The sequence below is a fragment of the Melanotaenia boesemani genome, chromosome 13, assembly GCF_017639745.1.
Source record: "Melanotaenia boesemani isolate fMelBoe1 chromosome 13, fMelBoe1.pri, whole genome shotgun sequence".
Classification (NCBI taxonomy): Eukaryota; Metazoa; Chordata; class Actinopteri; order Atheriniformes; family Melanotaeniidae; genus Melanotaenia; species Melanotaenia boesemani.
In genome coordinates this window covers 11,811,171-11,833,097 of record NC_055694.1, presented here as the reverse complement: position 1 = coordinate 11,833,097, position 21,927 = coordinate 11,811,171, and the positions used below count along the sequence as shown (strand labels likewise).

At 38.2% G+C, this 21,927-nt stretch overlaps 1 protein-coding gene across 1 annotated transcript; it reads left to right on the top strand.

Annotated features, from left to right (window-relative positions):
• Positions 1 to 705: 705 nt before the first annotated feature.
• Positions 706 to 20,868, top strand: fmodb (fibromodulin b). Its single transcript, XM_042004339.1, has 3 exons — positions 706 to 793; positions 17,932 to 18,828; positions 20,717 to 20,868. The coding sequence occupies exons 1-3, from the start codon at positions 706 to 708 to the stop codon at positions 20,866 to 20,868; spliced, it is 1,137 nt and encodes a 378-aa protein (XP_041860273.1).
• Positions 20,869 to 21,927: the final 1,059 nt, after the last annotated feature.

The window sequence follows — 21,927 nt, the reverse complement described above, 5'->3', positions numbered from 1 at the left end:
GTATGGTAACAGCAGTTGTGACACAGTAGTTCAAATGGTATGAGCATATACATTAATTTTCTAAATTTTTAGAAAAGTAACATTTCATTGTTCCTTCAGAAAGAAGTGTGATAGTCCAGAGAAATGTTGAGATATACAAACAAGCTTGTAGAACATAAAACTGACATCATGGCAGCACATGGCTTGAGATAATTTTAACATGAGCTTATGTTTTTGCTTCATTTAATAAAGTCCTGCAATCCTAATGATGTTATAGACTGAGCTCCTACAAAGAATCTAAGTCTTTACACTAAACACATGAATCAATGGTGCTATAAGAACAGCATGATGTAGACTTACATCAGCAAAATAAAAAAAATAAATAAAAAAAGCGGATTTTATCTTTAAGGATCTTAATCCCAACTCCCAATCCCAATCTTTCAATGCCTGGAATAGGGATTTTGTCAGAAGATGCTGTTGTTCGAAAACCAGGATTTCATTAGAGAAGGCGAAGTCTGGCAAAGTTTTGTTTGACCACAAGCTGACGTCGAGGCCTTTAAGACTCAAAATCAACTTTTCACCAAGTTGTTTTTTTTTAATTGTATTTAGCTGTCTGACAAATACAAGAGAAAAACTTGAGAAAGACAGCAATATTACTAGGAAGTTTAAATAGGCAAAAATATGTAACTTTGGAGAAGAACAGCAACATATGTTATATTGGGGATCATGGCTCAAAAGTTTGAGAACCACAGCCTTATTAAACACAGCTACCATACCAACATGCAACACATCATCATCATGACATTCTTCTGTGGTACTTTTATTTGCCCTTTTTCCAATTTTCTTTTGGTTAATCTTGTATTTTGCAACTAGAAAGGCTAGCCTTAACTTTCCTGTCAAGTCTCAATATCATCTTTATCTTTTGAAACTAATGTATTTGTGGAACTTGGATATTTCATCTTGGATAGTGGCCCTGATGCTCACTTGTCCCCGGCCTCCCTCTTTGCGCTCAGTGTATAGCCTCTGGACACTGGATATAGGATGGAATACTACATGCATGGTGAACAGCTTCTATGTTTTAACATCTGTAGTCTGAGTGTCCTCCTTTAGCCAGCTTATTATCCCATAAGATTATCTGCCCTCTGGAAGTGCAATGCCTTCTGTATGGACTGCCTTCCCTCTCTTGTATATATATTATAAATATATATATATATATATATATATATATATATAAATCATAAGCCCTGTTGTGATCAAACATGACGACTGTATTGTTGCCATGTTTATTGTTTTGTTTATAACAGTGGTGGGGAACCCTGGTCTTAAGGGCCACATTCCTGCACGTTTTTCTTGTGTCTCTGCTCTAACACTCCAGATTTAAATCAAATGGATCAGCCAATCAAATTCTGCATGATGATTTGTTAATTTGAACCAGTTGTGTTAGAGCAGGGACACATGGAAAACTTGCAGGACTAGGGCCAATGTTCCCCACCACTGGTTTACACCATACAAACACTTGTGGAATCCTACAATAACCAGTACACAAGCTGTTGTGAAACAATAATGCAAACAATTATGACCAAAGAATTGTGCTGAGTGCTGAATTCTTAATAACGTTGGTCTAACTCAACATGTAAGAGAAAAAACACACAACAAAGGACACAACCTGGATCTAGTCATCTCTAAAGGTCTGAATATTTCCAAGGCTGTGATGATGGTTGTTACTCTGTCTGATCATTAATATGTTTTCTTTGAGAGTGCTGTTATTGTCAGCAAAAAAGCCCAAACAGAGGTTATCAAGAAACGGTACACTGGTGAAAATACCACTGAAATATTTATACAAGCTTTCTCTCCATCAACCCCCAAAGAACAGCAATAATGCTCATGCCTTGTTTATTAGTATTGACAGGCTAACTAATCTTCCTGTGTCAGTAACCTCAGAACTTCTATCCAACCGGACCTGTAATGAGTTGGCTTCTTTTTTTACTGACAAAATTCAGAAAATCCGGCAGTCAATCAGTGCTTCCATGCCAGGGGCAGAGCATATGTCCCTGTGTCATCTCAGAGACATGAACACCATGACACACTTTTCTCCAATCAGTTCTAAAAACCTGGATGAGATCATTGGCCATCTGAAAACCACTTGCTGTCTTGACGCCCTGCCAACCAGGTTTTTTAAGGAATGTATCAAGATGCATGGTCTTAGATATCTTACAGATTGTAAACGCATCTCTGCTTCCAGGTGTCTTCCTTCAGACCCTAAAAAGAAGATCACTTATGAGCAGCTACAGGCCAATATCAAACCTCCCCTTTCTTGATAAGATTATAGAAAAAGCTGTATTTCAACCGCTACACAACTTCCTGACACTAAATAATTGTTATGATGTCTATCAGTCAGGTTTTCAGCCACACCACAGCACTGAGACTGCTCTAGTTAAGGTCTTCAGCGATTAAAAAAGGTTTGTAATGACATTCGCCAGAGCACAGATAGTGTAAATATTTCAGTCCTGGTCTTGGTAGATCCCAGTGCTGCATCTGACACAGTCGACCATAACATCTTACTAGAGCGACTGAAAAAGTTGGGTAGGAATTTCTGGCACTGCAATTAATTGGTTTGAGTCCTATTCAAAAGACAGGGACAACTTCAAGTCTATAGGTAACTAAAAATCTGAGCGAACCAAAATAACATGTGGAGTTCCTCAAGGCTCCATCCTGGGGCCACTGCTGTTCAACATCTACATGCTGCCACTTCCTTGAATTATAAAAAACAACAAAGCATGTTACTTATGATGTATCTTGATCAGGAGATGTGGAAAAATTGGCTCTCAGGCAAAAACGTCTCTGGACGCTGACTTGAATAATAAAAAGAAGTTTATTACAAAAGTTCAGACATCAAAACAGATTTCTGCAGCAAAATCTGGAGGTCCCAAAGCCAGAACGAAGACCTGAAGACTTGATGTGTCGTTCTGTCTTATATAGGGTTTAAACAAAGAAAATTCCTCAGTCCTGTGTCCTCCAATCATAGAGTTTGCCTATAGGATGCTCATTTGCATGGAATGCATGTTCTTGTGTCAATCCAGTCTGTGGGACAGAGAATCTTATATGGTAAAGACTTAAGTGTGTACCATACAAATGCTATGCTTAGATACCTCACTTACTATGCTGATGACACACAAATCTACATAACCATCTCAGTTGGAGACTACAGTTCGATCCAAACTGATCTAGTGCATTGATTAAATTAAAGATTGGATGTGCCAGAACTTCCTTCAGTTAAATGAAGACAAAACTGAAATAATAGTTTTTGGCGCCAAAGGAAGAAAGATTAAAAATCAGTACTCAGTTTTGAACTTGGCTGTTTGAAGCTAACAGCCATTCCAGAAATCTAGGAGTTGTCATGGACTCAGACCTGAATTTTGTCAGTTATATTAAGACTTTTGAAGTCATCCTATTATCACTTAAAGAACATATTGAGGATTAAAGGACTCAGCAAGATTTAAAAAAAACTTGTCCATGCATTTAACTTTAGTAGACTGGACTACCCTTATGCTGTCCTCACAGGTCTTCCTAAAAAGTCCATCAGACAGCTGCGGATAGTCCAGAATCCTGCTGCTTGAGTCCTCGCTAATACCAAGAAAGTAGATTATATAACTCCAGTCCTTAGATGTTTATATTGGCTTCCTGTCTGTCAAAGAATTAACTTCAAAATCCCGCTGTCAGTTTACAAAGCACTGAATGGTTTAGACCTAAAATACATTTAGGATCTTCTGGTTCATTATGACACTGTGTTCCCATAGTGAGTTAGGACAAGCCTGGTTGCATGAAAAAATCCTGCAAAAACAGGCCATCAATTTATAGAGCAGAACAAGGTTGTGAGATGTTCTATCAGGTATACAAATGATATTCCAGCGTGTTGCATCTTTTTATGTGTTGGATTGAAATGTACAATTTTCCATTAAATAAAGAGTTTTAATTTAAAAAATTACAGCATCTTGATTTTTAACACAAAGGTACTTTTTTTAATCAGGGTTAAAATATATTTCTCTCTAATAAGGTCTGAATTATTGCATTTCTTAAACACTTTTTAAAGTGCCTACCTACCACTTTCAAATAATGTTTAACATCCGTCCACAGTTCTCGTTTTTGTTACGCCTCTCATTCCCCCAGAGTCGGGTTGTAACTGGTAACAAAGAGAAGAGGGTCAGCATTGGTAAAAACCTGGAGACTCGGCTCTTAAAATCACCGACCAAGTTCGTAACCTTGGAGCGTTGATAGACTCAGACCTGACTTTCAGCAGCCACATCACAGCTGTCACTAAGAAGCTTTTTACCAGCTCAGAAACATCAACAGAATTAAAAGTTTAGTCTCCCAGAAAGACCAAGAGAAACTCATCCATGCATTCATCTCCAGTAGACTGGATTACTGTAATGGTCTTTTAACAGGACTTCCTAAAAAGAGCATTAAACATCTGCAGCTCATCCAGAACGCTGCTGCTAGAGTTTTAACCAGGACTAAGAGATCTGAAGACATCACACCAGTTTTAAAATCTTTACACTGGCTTCCAGGCAGTCACAGAATAGATTTTAAAACACTTCAGATTGTTTACAAATCTCAGAACTGTTTAAGCCGTTATGTGATATATTCAGAGAAAATAAACCTAGCAGAGCTCTTAGGTTCTAAGACTCTCGTCAACTAGTCCAGACCAGAGTCCAGACTAAACATGGAGAAGCAGAATTTAGCTGTTATGCTGCAAACAAGTGGAACAAACTGCCAGTAGAAATTAAACTTTCACCAAATGTAGACATTTTTAAATCCAGGTTAAAAACATTTCTTTTCTCATGCGCCTATGCATGAAATCTGCACGGTAACTTTTTAACTTATCTTGTTTTTAATCATTTTAATGTAATTTATGATTTTATTGAGATTTTTGTTATTTGTTGCTACCTTTTACTACTTCTGAATGCTTTTTTTGCATATCTGTAATGCTTTTAATGTTTTTTTGCAATGCATTTTGAATTGTCCTGTACATGAAATGTGCTATACAAATAAACTTGCCTTGCCTTACTAATTTTAGCCTAATTGCTCCAGTTGTTTGTTCTCTGCATTAATGTGATTAGACTTTCCCAGAAACTTGAAATGTCCACAGTAAATAGGATGAAAGCTTGGCTAACAACCTTCATGCTTTGAGCTCATCTGCCATTTGAAACATGCTCAAAACAATTAACAGAAATTGCAGTTAAAGATACTCCGAATGCACCGTGCAGAGCTGTCAGATGAAAGTTAACAGATGTGCAAAATGCATAAAAAAATAAAATGATCTCTTCTGATTGTTGCATATGGGTTGACAGACAGCATTTACAGTAAGAGCTACAGCTAAAGTTCAAGAGGTGGACTTGTTGGAGTGAATTATTGATTTTTTTTTTCTTCTTGGACAGCAACCTTTAATTTTCTGACAGTCAGGTGTTCATACTCAACAGACAACTTTGTTAGTATCTAAATTCTGTGGCAGTCAGTTATGATATACTGTCAAGGAGGCCTCTGTGTTGTTTCCTGAGTATAGACTTGTGCTATGCAAACGCTGCTAGGCAGAAATGTACTAGAATCTAAAGGTAACCTTATACCAGAGGCTATAGATCACTCAGGGAGAATGAAACCTGAAGGGGTACAACATGGCAAAGTGTTGTTCAATTACAGCTTTTGTAAGATGGATTGAGTAAAGAATGGAAAAGACAACAACAGCAACAAAAAAAAAACTTTAATGTTTAAAAATTATAATTGCATTTGTTTCAGAAGAAAGGCAGACTAGAAAGGCAGATTCTGTATTCATCATGAAAGTTGTATAGGTTTTGTTTGTGTATTTATTATGAACAATGCATGTGACTTGAAGATTTATGAGCTGTATCATGTCCACAGCAGAAGCATGTCGTTAAGCATTTGTATATTAGTGTTGTGCTTCTGAACCTGATCCTCTTATACACCCTAACACTGCAAACATCTTTCTACTGCATACTATTCCATTGTGAATTTGTATTATTGTGATATTTGCAGTGTCTTGTAGAGCAGCACAACTGAGATATTGCTTTTTATGGTATTTTGTGTGTGACAGACTGATTAGGGAAAGAACTGCTGGCGTATTTGCCACAGTTAATCACATTCAGCTGAGTCAGTTTTAAAAAATAAAGAAGCAAACAAACAAACAAAAAAGTTTTTTTTTTTTTTTTTTTTTAGGATGATTAGTGCTGGAAAGCAGCAGACTTTGAGCACCAAAGATTTACTGCCTTACAAAGATTTCTAATGATTCTTCTTAACTTCTTGGCTGTTCCTTTTATGGGTCCGAACAGCAATTCAGCAGTTGAACTGCTCTTCTCATAGCAGTGCCATCTTCATCTCCAGACATTGAGCTGATTACATAATATGTATTATGTCAGATATCTTTAATGATGCAACCCTCTGCATTCATCTGGGCTTGGAGCCGACACAAGGAGGATACTGACTTGACTTGTAAAACAGATGTAGTAAAAATGAGTAATAATCCCCCTTCAAGTTGGCCTGCTGCTTGAGAGCAGAGGGTTCTCTTGGAACAATATGGAATAAGAGTTTTGTATATGAGTAATAAAACCTTAAATTTAATCCTGGATCTCACAGGAAACCAATGAAGAGAAGCCAGGACTGTCAAAAAAGGTTATTTTCTGCCAGTCCTCATCAGAACTCTTGCAGCAGCATTTAGGATCTGTTGGAGGCTGTTTAGTGCAGCTTTAAGGACAATCAACAAACAAAGAATTACAATAATCCAATCTGGAAGTAACAAATGCATGGATTAACATTTCTGCATCGCTGTGAGACAAAATCTTCCATATTTTTGCTATATTATGAAGAAGAAAGAAAGTAGTTCTATGGATCTGTTTTATGTGTGACGTAAAGCAGAGGTCCCCAACCCTGGTCCTCAAGGCTTACTATCCTGCAGGTCTTAGATGTGTCCCTGCTGCAACACACCTGATTCAAATTAATAGCTCATTGGCAAACTTGTGCAGAGCTTGTCAGAGAGCTTTTGAATTTGAATCAGGTGTGTTGCAGCAGGGAGTCATCTGATGTAACCTTTGATGTAAAGGACACATTCTGGTTGAAAAAAAAAAGATGTTTTCAAAAATTAAGTATTGAACATTCAGATTAGCTGCTGGACATTTATTTATTTATGAAACAATCTGCATGTCATTTAAACACATTTGTGCTTTTTTGTTTTAATTTTAGCAAGTCAGTTGACATGCTGAAAAGTTGGGTGTAAGCATGATGCAGGCTGCCATGACATAATGGTGCAACTATTTAAAAATCTGCATTCTGCTTCCTATAAAGCAGTTTGAATGTTTGGACAAAATCTTTCATTCATTTTCTATACCAGTATATCCAACTAAGGGTCGCGGGGAAGCTGGAACCTATCCCAGGAATTAGCAGGCAAGAGGCAGGGTACATCCTGGACAAGTTGCCTGTCCATCGCAGGGCCAGCTAACACAGAGAGACAAACAACCATTCATGCTCACACTCACTCCTAAAGAGAATTTAGTCACCAATTAACTTAACATACCACTTACAAAAGAAATAAATATTAAGTCAATTATTACGTTAATGTTTTTCACCGTTAAAATCCTAAGTTATTCAAGAAGCGGCTGAGTGGACTAATTTGTTGTGATGCATTGCCACAGTAACCAGCTCTGACAGAACCTGTAGCTCAGTCGGCTGCAGCTGTTGTATTAGACCTGATCAGTGGAGGGAAGGGAGATGATTGCTTAATGTTATGTTATGTGACAAAAGTATAATTTCGGAGGGCGGGTGCAGTTCTTACAGCTTGTGTGTGTCCAGAAGATAATGCCACATTTTGTTTCAGTCAAAGTCCACAGACAGTTTCCTAAATCGTTTTTATTGTGAGAAATATTATCCACCATTCACTCTGATCATTAAATGTGTATCAAGCAAGTAAGTCTATCCTAAATCGTTTTTATAATATTATCCACCATTCACTCTGTATCAAGCAAGTATGTTGTGATGCATGGACCTCACGGAGACAGGAGAAGGTTAACATAACTTTATTATAATAGAGAACAGAATGGATTCATCTTACTCAAGTAGGCAATGGAAGGGCTGACTGGAGGTCCAAGGAGTGAGTACAGAAGAGGAGCGGGATCCATGCGGATAAGAACTTCAAGTTCCGACAGGGAGTGAGTGTGGTGCTGGGGAATATAAGGACTGGTGAGTAAATGGGAGACAGGTGTGACTGATCTGGGGAGATTGGCTGTAGTGCAGAGTTGGAGTGAATGGGGCAGAGTGAGACGATCAGGGACAGGTGTGGATAATCAGGGGAGTGATTGCAGTAAAATGGCAGGACAGGCTTGGCCTGACCAAGTGAGGGCGTGACATATGTAAGGTAGTCAAGACAGAAAGACAGGTGATGAACTGTTTAAAATTAAATGCAACATTGCAGTTGATCGTGACATTTCATAAAGATACTGGCATTTGAAGAAAGGAGATTTAATGTTTGTGGACCCTGACCACTGCTGGTTGGGATATTGTGGGATGAGAAAATGTTGCTCCATTCTGGTCTCTCCTGGACTGACGGAGCCCAATAAGCCTGCAAGCTGCTTTCATAGCAATGCGCTATCACAGAAATGATCTGGCTTGTCTCCAGCCCGGTGTCTGAGTTTCTGTTGCCATGGTTACCAACTAGCGTTTAGTCAGCGCAATAATTTACAGCAATAAGGCTATTTGACCGGAACTTCTTTTATAGGTGTCCATGATCACTTTTTAACACTAGAAGTCCCAGAGAGGGGTCAATTGACCTTTCTACCTTTACAACCCAGAGATGGGTCGATTGACCAGTAGGATTTTAGCTAAAATCCTGTCTTAAGCTGTGAACAGCTTCTTTTGTTTGTAGACGAGTCAATTACTGGCACACCCCAGGAGGGCGCATACTTAGGGGAGACACTGTAGACTCTTGAAACTGGACTGTCAACTTTTGCCCAAAGCTTGGCTTGAGACACTGCTTGGTCCCCTGAGTATGAGATTGGAGTAGACCTCAAACAGATTCAGAAAGGTTTTCCTGCATTCTAGTATATTTCAAATAATTAAAAATATATTTGATATGATATATGATATATACCTCCTCGACACATTTGTGTGCTTTTAGAAGAAAAAAAAAAAGATAATCATTGTGGGCCTTCAATAAAAAAGCAAACAATTTAGAATGATATGACAAAATGATGAATTCATATTTTTTTAAAAAATCACTTTAAAAGGTCCAGCTCTCCTCTTTTCATACAAATGAAAAAATACAAATTTTTCAGAATTTTTTACCAATTTTTCAAACTTTCTAACCCAATGTTCATGTACCTTATGTCCAAAAAGCCCAAGCAATGAACAATTTTGAATATTTAAAATGAACATTTTTTGATTGTGGTGGTACAGGCAGGGTCTGTGAGTAAAATATCCAGAAGCATTAGTGTCTAAGTCAAGAGGGCATAAATGTCAACATGACAAAGATATAAAAGAACAACTGTGAATTTTTTCCAATGCTTTTTATTTTTGTCATAAAAAAAACAACAAAACAGTTAAAATAATGCAAGTAATGAAACAATTTCACAAATATTTACACAAGGCTACAGTGGCATGCCCTTGTGTGAATGGCTTTTCTGCTCTTTCAGCAGTCCGTCTGTGCTAAGTCCAAACATGCTTGGCACTTCCATGGTATCTCCATCCTGCATTTGCCACATGTGTATTTGTAGCAGTCAACACATCTTACAGTTGCGCAATTGTTCTTGCATCGATGGTTGACCTGACATTTTGCCCTTTTCCCAGGGCTAGGTGTGGGAGGTTGCTGCTGAAGCAGTTGCTCCTTATGTGCCTTCTTCTGACTCACATGAGAGTTGGCCAACTCTTTCGCGAGCTCAACCAGGAAGTCCACTCTTCTCTCCTGCACTCCGGTGCATTCCTTATGAAGAACATGAGCGTTCAGTGCCGCCATGTCGATCATGTTGTAGAACACGGCGACTGGCCATCTCCGTGTTCCTGCACGCACGCTGTACTCCCGCACCATCTGGTCCATCACATCCACACCACACTTTGTGGTGTTGTATTGTGTGACAGTGTTTGGCTTCCTTTTGGTGGTATTCTCAGTCTCAACCACATTGTGCATGCTGCTGAGAAGATAGACAGTCTTTTTCCGTTTCGGCGCATATACTGTGAGTGTTGCACCAGTGGTGGAAAACACTCGAGTGGTGAATTTAGTGTGGTCCTTCAGTCTAGTTGACTGAGGAATTTCCCGGCGAATCTTGTTGACTGTGCCAAGGATGGTGGTTTTCCGGCTAAGCAGTCGTTGCGCAAGGGACAGCGATGTAAAAAAATTGTCTGTTGTTACAGTTCTGCCCTTATCCATGAACGGCTCCATCAGCCTCATCACTACACTCTCAGAGAGTCTCTCTCCACTGGGACGACTGGGGTCCTTGCCAAGATATGGCAGGATATTGCAAATGTACTTTGATTTCAAGTCACAAGCCAGCCAAAACTTAATGCCAAATTTGTCCGGTTTTGTTGCAATGTACTGCAGAAAACTGCAGCGAGTCTTTGTCGGGAAAAGCTGTTCATCAATAGTGATGTGTCGACCAGGGTTATAAGATCTGATGCAGTTATTGACAAAAGATTCCCACAGATTAGAAATTGCAGCAAACTTATTTGTCTCCACTCGCTCACTGCGTGTGAACATGTTATCAAAGCGTAGGTGTTGCATGATGTTTTGGAAGCGCTTTCGGGCCATAGTAGCAATGATTCGTGGGTTTCCCAGCTCTGCTGACCAATTGTCACGTAGTGATGGAACTTTCTTCACCCCCCGCAAGATAATAATTGCAATAAATGCCATTAGTTCTGGGAGGTTCATGAACCAATCTGCCTGCTCCTTTTGCCGTGCATGCTGAATGGTCCATTCTTGAATGCTACGAAGCATTTCAAGTGTTATAAAACAGAAGAAGCTTTGAAGACGAGTCCGGATACTTCTTCTGGCCTTAGCAGTTGGCTCTCCATCTGTGCCGTATGGTTCTATTGGGGTGAAATTGAGACATGTCCCCAGCTGTTCTTCATGCCACACTGTGCCATCTTTAGCCATCTCTGTCCTCTCACTTCCCAACCGAGCCCTCTTTTCTGGCAGTGGAGCAGTCTCATCATCTGCAAGGTAAACAATTTCACAATTTCAGAGGACGAAAATAGGATGTTTTGGAAATAAGATTAAAAAAATCCTTTATTTGTACCAAAATGGAGAAATTCCAGTGTTGCAACTCACAGTACAGGACAAAGCAGAAAGAAAGAAATTTGTCATACCAAAAAGTTCAATAATAGTTTCAAATCTTACCTGAAGACTGCTCAGAGTCAGAGTCCGAATCCAGCTGAATTTGTATCTCTTCTCCATCTGAGTCACAAGGGTTTGTATCGCTGAGGATCAGGTCCAATGCCTGCTGAGTTGTAAGCCGCCTCTGCATTTTGCTTCCTTCTATTTGTTCGAGGTGAAGCTAGCTACTATTTATCCCCCTCAGCCCACCATCCCCCACTGCCACAGAATTTACCAGACGTTTCAAGGTAACAAGGAGGGGCTGGATGCAATGGGTGCATTCCTCAGGTAATGGCTGCATTTACAAATGAAGAGATGCTAATTTTTGCCAGCAGAGTCGTCAGTTTGGACTAAAGGTCTTTCGACCCTTCTCTGGGACTTTAGGGAGACATCAAAATTCCTGGGACTTCTAGTGTTAATGGAAACCCCCTACAGACCATGGTATAAAAGTAGGATAATGCCCTTTGGGGTGTCCATTATCATAAATTAATGGACTTTGCGGAAGCAACTGCCTTCTGCTTCGCATCGGACGGTTCACACCTCCACGTCGTCCATTAATTTATGATAATGGACACCTCGTTGGGCATTATCCATTACATGTATGTCTTTGGACGGTGGAAGAAGCCCGAGTACCCAGAGAGAACCCATGTATACACAGGGAGAACATGCAAACTCCACACAGAGAGGTACTGTTTGAACCTCTCCCGAGCCGAGGCTCGAACCTTCTTGCTGTGAGGCTGCAGTGCTAACTACCACACCACCATGCAGCCTGAACAAAATCTGTTATTTCAATTCCATTTTTATTTTTGTTTGTTTCACAGTACTTAACTGTTGTTTACTTATAAATCTGTTTTGTGGTTATTTGTCTCCATGCAGAATTATCACATGTATATGTTTTTTTTTTTTTTTTTTTTTTCACTTATTCATTTTGGCTGAATATTGCACTTTTATGATCCAAGTTCTAGAAATTTTCTTTGGACAGACAAGTCAGAAAAAAAATACATCGACAAAACATTAAAAAGTGACGTTTAAATGTTTTGCACTTGCTTTGTTTCCCACCTCGGCCTGGTTCCTACCTCAGATAGTTTAATAATTCCTCATTAAAAAAGACCATTCAAGCAAGTTTTTTCTCATGTTTTTATACTGTAGAAGTGAAAGCTGCAGCTGTCTACGAGTGTGGACTGAATGGGTGGCAACAACAAGAAAATGCCAGTATTCTGAGGGTAATAGCTTGCAGCAACACACTGGGAAAAAAGAACTATGAACTAGTTCATTTTAGAACTGTGAACATAGTTCAAAAATTTGAATTATGAAATGAACTGAACTAGTTCATTTTAAAATGTGCTTGGAATTTACTTCTCCATGCCCTTCTCTCTGATCGAAGCTCTGTTGACCAGCAACATCCCCTCAGTGTCCCACTATCACAGAACACAGAGAGAAAACTGATGAGCGCTTTTTATATTTTCTTTAGATTGCAGCTGCCATCTGAGGTCCCATAAACTCATCTTTTTACAAGCCTCATGATGCATAAGCAGTATGTGGAAGAACATGGATGCAAGTGTTTCTATGCTGGCTAAAACATTAGAATAGACTGGGTAATAAAATTCATGCAATATTTAGTGAAAAAGCAAAATAAAGAATTTAAAAGATTCAGAATACAATAAACTAAACCCTGCTTTGTCTCACCATTTTCTTCTAAGCAGTAGACCCTAAACATGTGAAGGCCCACTCTGGAGCCATGGTTTAGTTTGTCTTCTCTGGACTGCTATAGAAACGTGCAAATACAACATGTTGAAACCTAAATGAATAACCCACCCTCTCTCTACGTATGAGTAACTTTTTCCAAAATAATGGTTAGTCTTGGGTTGTTGCTCTAGTCCTTAGGAGAGCAACAAAGATCACAGTGGGTGTGACTGTGTAAAGATGAGCTAAATAAATTTACAAGTGTACAAATCTTTACACTTTCACCTGATTACCAAAAGTCTGTCTGAAGATGATATTCATCAGACACTGCTATAATACTGAGGGGCATTGCTTGTTATACAGAAAAGTCCTTGTGTTTCTGTGAAATTTGGAAAATAAAGAAGAAAAGTTAATTAAATAAGCAACCTAAAATTGTATGAACAGCATGTGTTTTCAATTAAAATGACACACCTGGTGGATATCTCTTCATCATCCAGTGCAGAGATGCTCGTAAAAGTGCAAACTGGATTGCAGAGTTGTAAAAATGTCAAATTAGGAAGCATGTGTGCTTTGTTACTGATAGGTGCATATTCTTTTTATTAGGATTGGTTTTACGACTTTACTGTAGCCAGTGCATCATTCAAGTGAACTTTGCTGTCCACTCATGTATTGTTTTAGATATTTTTCAACTTCTAGTCTGTTTCCCATGTTGAAAGTCATTTAGATAGACAGTTTGCCTTTAGGATGTTGTTGAGAATGTTTGCCAGGACATCTCATATCTATTGAATGACCAATTTTCAAAACCACATCTTTTGTTTGTATCATGAACAAATGTGAGAAGAATTTACTGCTATATTGGAGCGTTTTTTATCAACACAATTTTCTAATGATAACGAAATAATTTATGTCATTATATTAAGAAAACCAACTTTTTTTTCTCGAGATAACGGATTATTGAAATGCGGAGTTGAAAGGGGGCTGGATCTGCTCCTGGTCCATCACAGAACCAACACAGAGACAAGCATTCATTCAGACTCGCAGTTATTCCTAGCAAGAATTTAGAGACTCAAATCAACCTAACATGCACGTCTTTGGATTGTGAGGAAGCCGGGACAGAACCCATGCATACACGGGGAGAACACACAAGCTCCACACAGGTTCCCTCCAGGAACCTACTAGTTGTTAACATATGATAATTAGAAAAATAAGATATATTGAGTCTGTACAATAATAAATTACAATGGATTTTAGTGACTGTGTTTGTGGTCTACTGGGAGAATCACGGACCTCTTCCAAGCGCTCCTTCATGCTTTGGATGCAGCCATCTGGCTCTGAACAAGAAAATTAACTTGTTATCTCGAGATAACGATTACAAAAAGAATAACTTAAATCGGTTACTTTCAGCTTCCATAAAATCTAGTGGTGACATCTCAGTATTTTAATTTTCTGTCTGTGATTGTTTACTTTTCAGTATCAGTAGAATTTGTTTATTGGTTTATTCTACTTGAGAGAAACGGCCCAATACAAATGACTTTAGATAAACTGCACGGGGGCTGTCTATTCAGAAGAAGAATGCTAATGGTTTCAAACTTAACTGTGATCTTTTTGTTTAGAATTTAAATTGACAATAGGAGGGAGCGTGGCTTTTAAACTTGCTTGTAAAATAGGATCGGCTCCAGCCCCCCTGCAATCCTGAATAGGATGAAGCACATACTAAAAATTGATGGATGAAAAAGCTTTAGCACACAACCTATCTCATTCAGTTCATAACACCTAAATAACTTAATACAAAATTTACTGAAATCATGTAAGTGAATTCTAAAACATGTAAGAGATAAGGTTAAAGTACTGACTTGCCTTTTAATTGTGACATATTCGTTGAGCTTGTGACCTACACACGGAAGCTGGTCACAAGCTCAGTCACACACTGCAACTCATGCCCAGTCAGCAATGTAATAAATGATTTCTGTTAGATGTACTTTTAAAGTAATAACTGAATTTTTCAGAGATATCCCCTCACAACGGATAATGTGTTTTTTCCCTCAGTTTGAATGACTCTCAGATTCCATGAAAATCCATCTAATTATATAGAAGATAAGGGTATAATTTCTACTTGTGGAACTTAAAATTCATAAAATAAGAAAAAAAGGAGGAAAAAATGCACACATTCGCTTCAATTTTATAGATAAAAAAAAACAAACAAACAAAAACAGTACCTTTCACAATTGTTTGTCAGAAGTGCTCCAAGCAAAATGGTAATTGAGTTCTGTCATTGAATAAATAGAAATATGTTGTTTTTGTATTGCTGTTTTCCTGTTTGTCCTAATTTAGAAAGTGATAAACTTGGTTATAAATAATCACACAAGGAGGTTTAACACCAGTTTCACCATTCAACAGTGGCTTCACAGTGATATTGTTTCCCGAAAACTATAAATCTCATTACACTACAGTAGCCTGAAAGTTTGAAGGCAAAACTTATAAAGTTTTTTTTTTTTAGCTAGAGGTACATTATTTGGGCCATGTGATGTCTGCTGAGTGTGTTTTCACTGACCTAAGTGATGTGAAGGCAGTGGCAAACTGAAAGCCTCCCACAGGGCTTTCACACCCACCATGTACTGGCACGGTGCTGGTTACTGAACTTAATTTTGAACCAGTAGCAGGCGAATTCACACCAAAGAAAATTGGTCTGGAACCTGAAAAGTTGTTGAAAAAAATTATGGTTCTCAATCGCCAATTATGACATCATTGGTGGGTAAAGGCTGGATGCACCTGAACACCACACAGCTGGTTAAGTCACCAGTTTCTGCAAGTTGTGCAGCTCAGCGTTCTTCTGGTGGTGATGTCCCCTCCTGTGTGCATGCTGGTCTGCACTTCCTGGTTTGGGTGGCACTCTGATAAGTGGGCTGCAGGGTGATTTGAGATGCCTCCTCAGTTTATTTGCTTGACCCACAACCGGTAAGCCTAGGCCACATTTTAATGTTTTGCTTTATTTTGTTAGTAGTTTTTTTAATTATTTGAAAATTTATACAATAAATATGTTTCAAAGGAACATGTCTCCTGAATTTGTATAACAAACTTTAATGTCGTGATAAGCGTGTAAGGATTTAAGATTTTCTTGGGTGAAATTCCCAAGGTGGTGATGTCAGACTGCTATTCAAAGGGCCTTCTTTTAGTCCTCTCTTTTGTTCCTTCCCACACAAGTTTTGTAGTTTCATCAATCCCTTCAGCTCATTTTATTTAGTTTTAGTTGTACAAATTCATGACAGCTTTATGACACTTTCAGAGCTGTGGTACAATCCAGTCAAGTTATGATTCAATCCAGTTCAATCTCTGCAATCCAAATATAATCCAATCAAATCTCATTTTTATTAAAATTATTTTAGATGAAAGCCAATCCATAAAAAAGATGTCAGGCTAAGAAAACCAATGGATCACAATAAAACCTCTATTAGGTTCAGTCCCTTCATCCGAGTATGCACGGCTAGTTGGCAGAAAAGGAATGGGGGAAAACTTCCTTTGAACAGTAAGTTAACTTCAGCAGAGGAATTCTCCTTAGTGCCTTTGTTTGCTTGATACAGGCCAAGAATTTAACTATTTTAAAATGGCCTAACAGCCTTTCCATGATTACAGGATCTGTCTTAAGGCACTTGATGTCAGCTGAAACACTAATCACTACAATACTTTCTCAAAGGGAGTTTTTCCCCCCCTAGTTTCTTAGTTAAATCCAGGTGATGATTCTCTCTTTTCTCAAGGATAAAAAAAAAATTGTAACATTTTTTTTTGGTCTCACAAGTTGATCTTTGTTGCTGACACATCTTTTGCACAAAGGAGTCCCATCTGTATACCCTTAGGTTCTTTCCTCTCAAATAGGATGTAATTTGAAGGTTACTAAGGTCAATTACTTGCTAAACAAAATCCATTTCAAATCAGAATGTTGACTTTAATCTCCTCAAAGGGGCCTGGAAACCAGATTGAGAGAGAGAGAGAGAGAGAGAGAGAGAGAAAACTCTGCATTTAATTTTCCTGTCACTTAAAGTATTCAGAGCAAGCAGAGAATGTTGAAGAAGGATGATCTTGGACAAAATAACAGGGCTTGGCCTACTTTTTTGACACAGACTCTATATACTGGAAAAATTCATGCTGGGACATATGGATTAGATTTAAAAATTATAACAATGCTGCAATGATTTAATCTCAGAATAAGCAGTGCTAATTCCTGTTTGGCTTGTTTACTTTAAAATAGCAATTGTCCCACCCTCTTCATAACCACCATAACACAAAATAAAAGGCAAGCCAGACTTCAAGTGCCTGTACTAATTATAAGGCATGACACAGTAATGGAAAACAAGGTTGTTAAAAAGCAGGTGTCCTCACCAGTTCACAGATGGGATTGATACTGACATAGCTGGAGGTGACATGTTGTAGTGTACATTACATGCAAGTGGAAAAATGTATGTGCACTAAGGAGACAGGGTGACTGGGGCTACAGATGCATAGAGGTAGTAGGACTATTTACACTATACCAGCCACATATTCCACTCAGTCAGAGAGAGACACAAGCGAGGTGAGTTAAGGAGGAGACGTCACTTGGTAGGTATTCTGTACATTTCAGACATTTAGAAAGTAGAGCATGAGGTGTTTAAATGACTATATTAGATTGTGTTGTATATTTGTGCCTTTCCTGTACTGTTAATGTTTTATTATTTGTTTGTACAGCGTCCTTGGGTGCCCCGAAAGGCGCTTTAAATAAAATGTATTATTATTATTATATTACTTTAATTCCGTGTTAGCTTTAAAATAGGTCTACAAGTATCATCAGTGTGATTATGTGATCAGGATGTAGAACTTTGTTTCTTGTCATCTTTAAAAGAATAATTTTAACCAGTGTTTTCCCATTTGTTTTCTAGCAGCAATCATGCAAACTGTAGTGTTTCTCCTCTTTATGGGAGTAGTGGATTTGAGCATCAGCCAACACAACAACCCATTCCAGTGGCTGCTCCATCGACAGGGGCGGTGGCAAAATGCTGGCTGGCAGAGTGAGAACATGGATTGCCCCCTGCAGTGTGACTGTCCCCAAGCCTTCCCTACAGCTATGTACTGTAACAGCCGGAATCTTCAGTACATTCCCTATGTCCCATCCCATATAAAATATGCCTACCTGCAGCACAACCAGATCACAGGCATTAAGTATGGGGTATTTGACAATGCTACCAACCTGGTCTGGATAGTTTTATCTCACAACCAGCTCAGCTCAGACAAGATTAGTGAGAATGTCTTCAGCAAGCTAAAAAACCTGGATCAGCTTTACCTGGATCACAATGAGCTGACCCGTGTGCCTCAGAACTTGCCCAGCTCTATCACAAACCTGCGACTTGGTCACAACATGATCTCAAAAATCCCCCTGAGCACATTTGAGAGGATGACCAACCTCACCATTCTTCAGCTCCAAGCAAATGTCATAGAGGACATAGGAGGTGGGTTTAAGGGACTGAAGTCTCTGACCTTTTTGGATTTGAAGAAAAACAAGCTGAAGAAAATCCCTGACAACCTCCCTGATAATTTGCAGCAGCTCTACCTGGAGTCCAATAACATAGAGAGTGTACCAGAAGGCTTTCTGTCTATGTATCCTAAACTGCAGTTTGTCCGACTGGCTCATAACATGCTGACTGATAAGGGACTGCCAGCCAATGTTTTCAATGGCAGCACACTCGTTGAGCTTGACCTGTCTTTTAATAAACTGGAGAAGATCCCTGTGGTCAGCATGAACCTGGAGAACTTGTACTTACAAGCTAATAAGATCAAAGGTAAGAACACTTCTTTATCATTTAAAGTCACAGAATGTCTTAATCAGTTTAGATCTCAAATTAAGTTAAGAGATACAGTCTTAAGTGTATTAAACCCAAGTCTGCTACTTAATTGTTGATTAGATTATGTTACTATGTTATTTGCCACATTATAATGTATTGTAAAGACAATTACTTACAAATTATTGACAAAATCTGCAGACATAATCTGTTGCAAAAACCACTGGGACTGAAAATGGAAGCCATTGCAGAAGCGCCAAAGGGCGCAGTTCCTTGATTGACCACATGAGGCTGGCTCTGAACAGCAATAATAAAAACAATGATAATGAAAATGATAACAATAATAATAATATTAATAATATAAATAACAACAATGACAATTATAATATCATTATTAAAAAACAATAATAATAATATCAACAATGATAAAAATGATAAGTTAATTATTTGTCAAGTTCTGTCAAGTTAAACATATGGATATAATTTAGTGCCTGACTGGAAGGAAAACAAAACTCTTGCCAAAAGTCTGTTTTACACTCTTGTATTCCATGCTGTAAATATTTTAAGAGGTAATTACTCTGCAGTCCAGATTCATTTTTTTTCATAGAAACTACCACACCCATTTCCAAGAAAATGTTTTTTAAAAATGAACATCAAACCACAAAGTATTAGTGCTATTTCCAAAGTTGGCTAACATCATCTTGTATTACATACTTGATATTAGGTCATCACCAGATTCATCATGCCCATGTACAAAAGGGTTATGTTGCCTAATTACTAAATCCACAGGTTATATATATACATATATATATATATATATATAAATATTTTCATCATTCCAACAGAGGCATCACTGTCACTGTTGCTAGATGACCATTCATAATCTTCAGGAGGCAAATATTCCCTTTCCACAGTCTTCCAGACTTTCCACCCAGCTCTCCAGTTAAATCTCTGGAGCATCAGCAAATCAAATGATGAAGAAACATATCAGCAAATATTCCGGAGCATTTTCTACTGTGTGATTGAATGTGTGTGTGCTGGTGGGGTTGTCATATTACCTGTAGGCTATGCTGCTTTGTTCTTGCTCCCCACTATTATGGATACATACAAATGCATGCAGCACTCATATCAACACAATAAGGAGCCTCCTCTGTTGTTCTTCATGCATTGCAACAAAAACACAGCGATATCTATGTCACATGCTGCTTTGCACGCTCTAGACTGTTATTCTATCTCAGTCCCCTCCCTTGTATTTCTAGCGAGGAGAGTGCATCTCTGACATTGTATGTGGAGCCATAACAGGTTTATTAACTCATGCAGGTGTTTAGTATTATGCTCGCTCAGATTTGTATGGGAAAGGTACAAGTGATCAGGCATGTGTACTGTTTTATACATTTGGATATTTTTGTTGCCGTACATATTTTTTAGGTTCTGTGAATACCCCCTTTTTTTTAGATTCAACAGTCTGTCATACATGAGGCCCCTGACCGCTAGTGACCTCAGGTTATATCATTTGAATCCTCCATTTCATTACACTCTGTCAATAAGGTACATCTTTTACCACTAGATGACAGCAAAAGCAAGATTTTTAACTGTTATCTGTTTTTGAAGTGATGCCAGTCCACCAAAGCAGGGTTCTCCAAAACTGTTTTCTTACAGGTGAAAAAAAAAAAACCAAACAAACAAACAAACAAAAAACAAAACAAAACAAAACAAACAAACAAACATACAAACAAAAAAGAAAAAACAAGAAAAAACAAACAAACAAACAAACAAAAAATAAAAAAACATGTATGTATAGCTATAGTCAATGTTCTTAAGTTCGGTCTGACATCCCTTGTGTTGTGTGTGGAAGTAAGACCTCTGTTGTATTCCACTCTTCTTTCAGAGTTCTCCCTGAGCAGTTTCTGCAGTACAACTGACATGACAAACTTCTCCAAGCTGAAAATGTTGCGTTTGGATGCCAATGGGATCGGAGCCAGAGACATTCCTGCTGAAGCTGCCTACTGTTTGCGGCATGTTGCTTTTATTGATGTGTAGAACTTCCCATCCTCACTTTCAGTGTGTATAACTCTTTTTTAATGTTTTTATCTCCTAATTTTCAATGCTCTTTCTACTAAAACATGGGATTATATTTTATTATATTATATTATATAAGTTATAAAATCTGCTATTCTCAATCCAGTGATTAAACAATTCCAGTATTAGTCAGCAGGAAATACCACCACTGTATAATCCCGTATCCAGATGGTAGGCATATGGATGACAGAAAGATAAAAAGGGCCAGATGACTGCCATTTAACAAACCAATTTCAAATCCATTCTAGTTTTCTGGTAAAATGGCATTATTAGGTATAAGTTGTAGTCAGAAAAAGATAAGATTTGCTTGTCATATTTGGCAAATTCCCATCTAAATGGAACTACCAATCACGTGTTTGAGATTCTGTTTGGATCTTTGCCTCCTCCATGTGGAAGGTGATGAAACTTCAAGTTATGCAAAGATGCTTTTTAATACTTTTTTAGAGAGGATGTTTTTCAGCTTTCAGTTTTTATTTATCAATAACTGGAATTATAGATCATTGACAGTTTGCTGGTCAGAATAATTTGCTCATCAAATTTACAGATAACTGGAATCCATCCACTTTCCTCTCAATCTACATGGACACAATTTAATCTTCTTTAAAGATCACTCAATGAAAAGACTATAAGGCGTGAGTGAGTAACGTATCAAAGTCTGATCTTGACACCGACATGCTTGGCAGGGTGCAGAAGTACACATCTGGTTGGGAAAGGTTATAGAGTCATCAGTGAAACATTTGGGCTCCAACAATCAGACTGTGTGTAAATTGAATAGATTCATTAACATTTACCCTCCTCAGGAGTGGTCGACCAACAAATATCATTCTAAGAATGAAAGGCCAAAACTAAAGGTTTCAAAATTTACTGCTGTTAGTGTTCATGAAACTAATCAGAAGAACATTGACATGCATGGCAGCATTGTGAAGACACGATAAATAAATGTATGCATTGCTGCCCACCTTTAGTTGCTTAAGATCACCTGGATAGATGAGATCAGGATACACATTTTTTTTTTTTACG

What these genes read in the sequence shown, in the direction of transcription:
- fmodb (XM_042004339.1), top strand. Translation starts at nt 706, where the DNA reads ATGGCTCAAAAGTTTGAGAACCACAGCCTTATTAAACACAGCTACCAT. An exon ending in CATCATGACATTCTTCTGTG is followed by an intron (nt 794 to 17,931) that starts GTACTTTTATTT and finishes TTTGTTTTCTAG; the next exon opens with CAGCAATCATGCAAACTGTA. An exon ending in ACAAGCTAATAAGATCAAAG is followed by an intron (nt 18,829 to 20,716) that starts GTAAGAACACTT and finishes CTCTTCTTTCAG; the next exon opens with AGTTCTCCCTGAGCAGTTTC.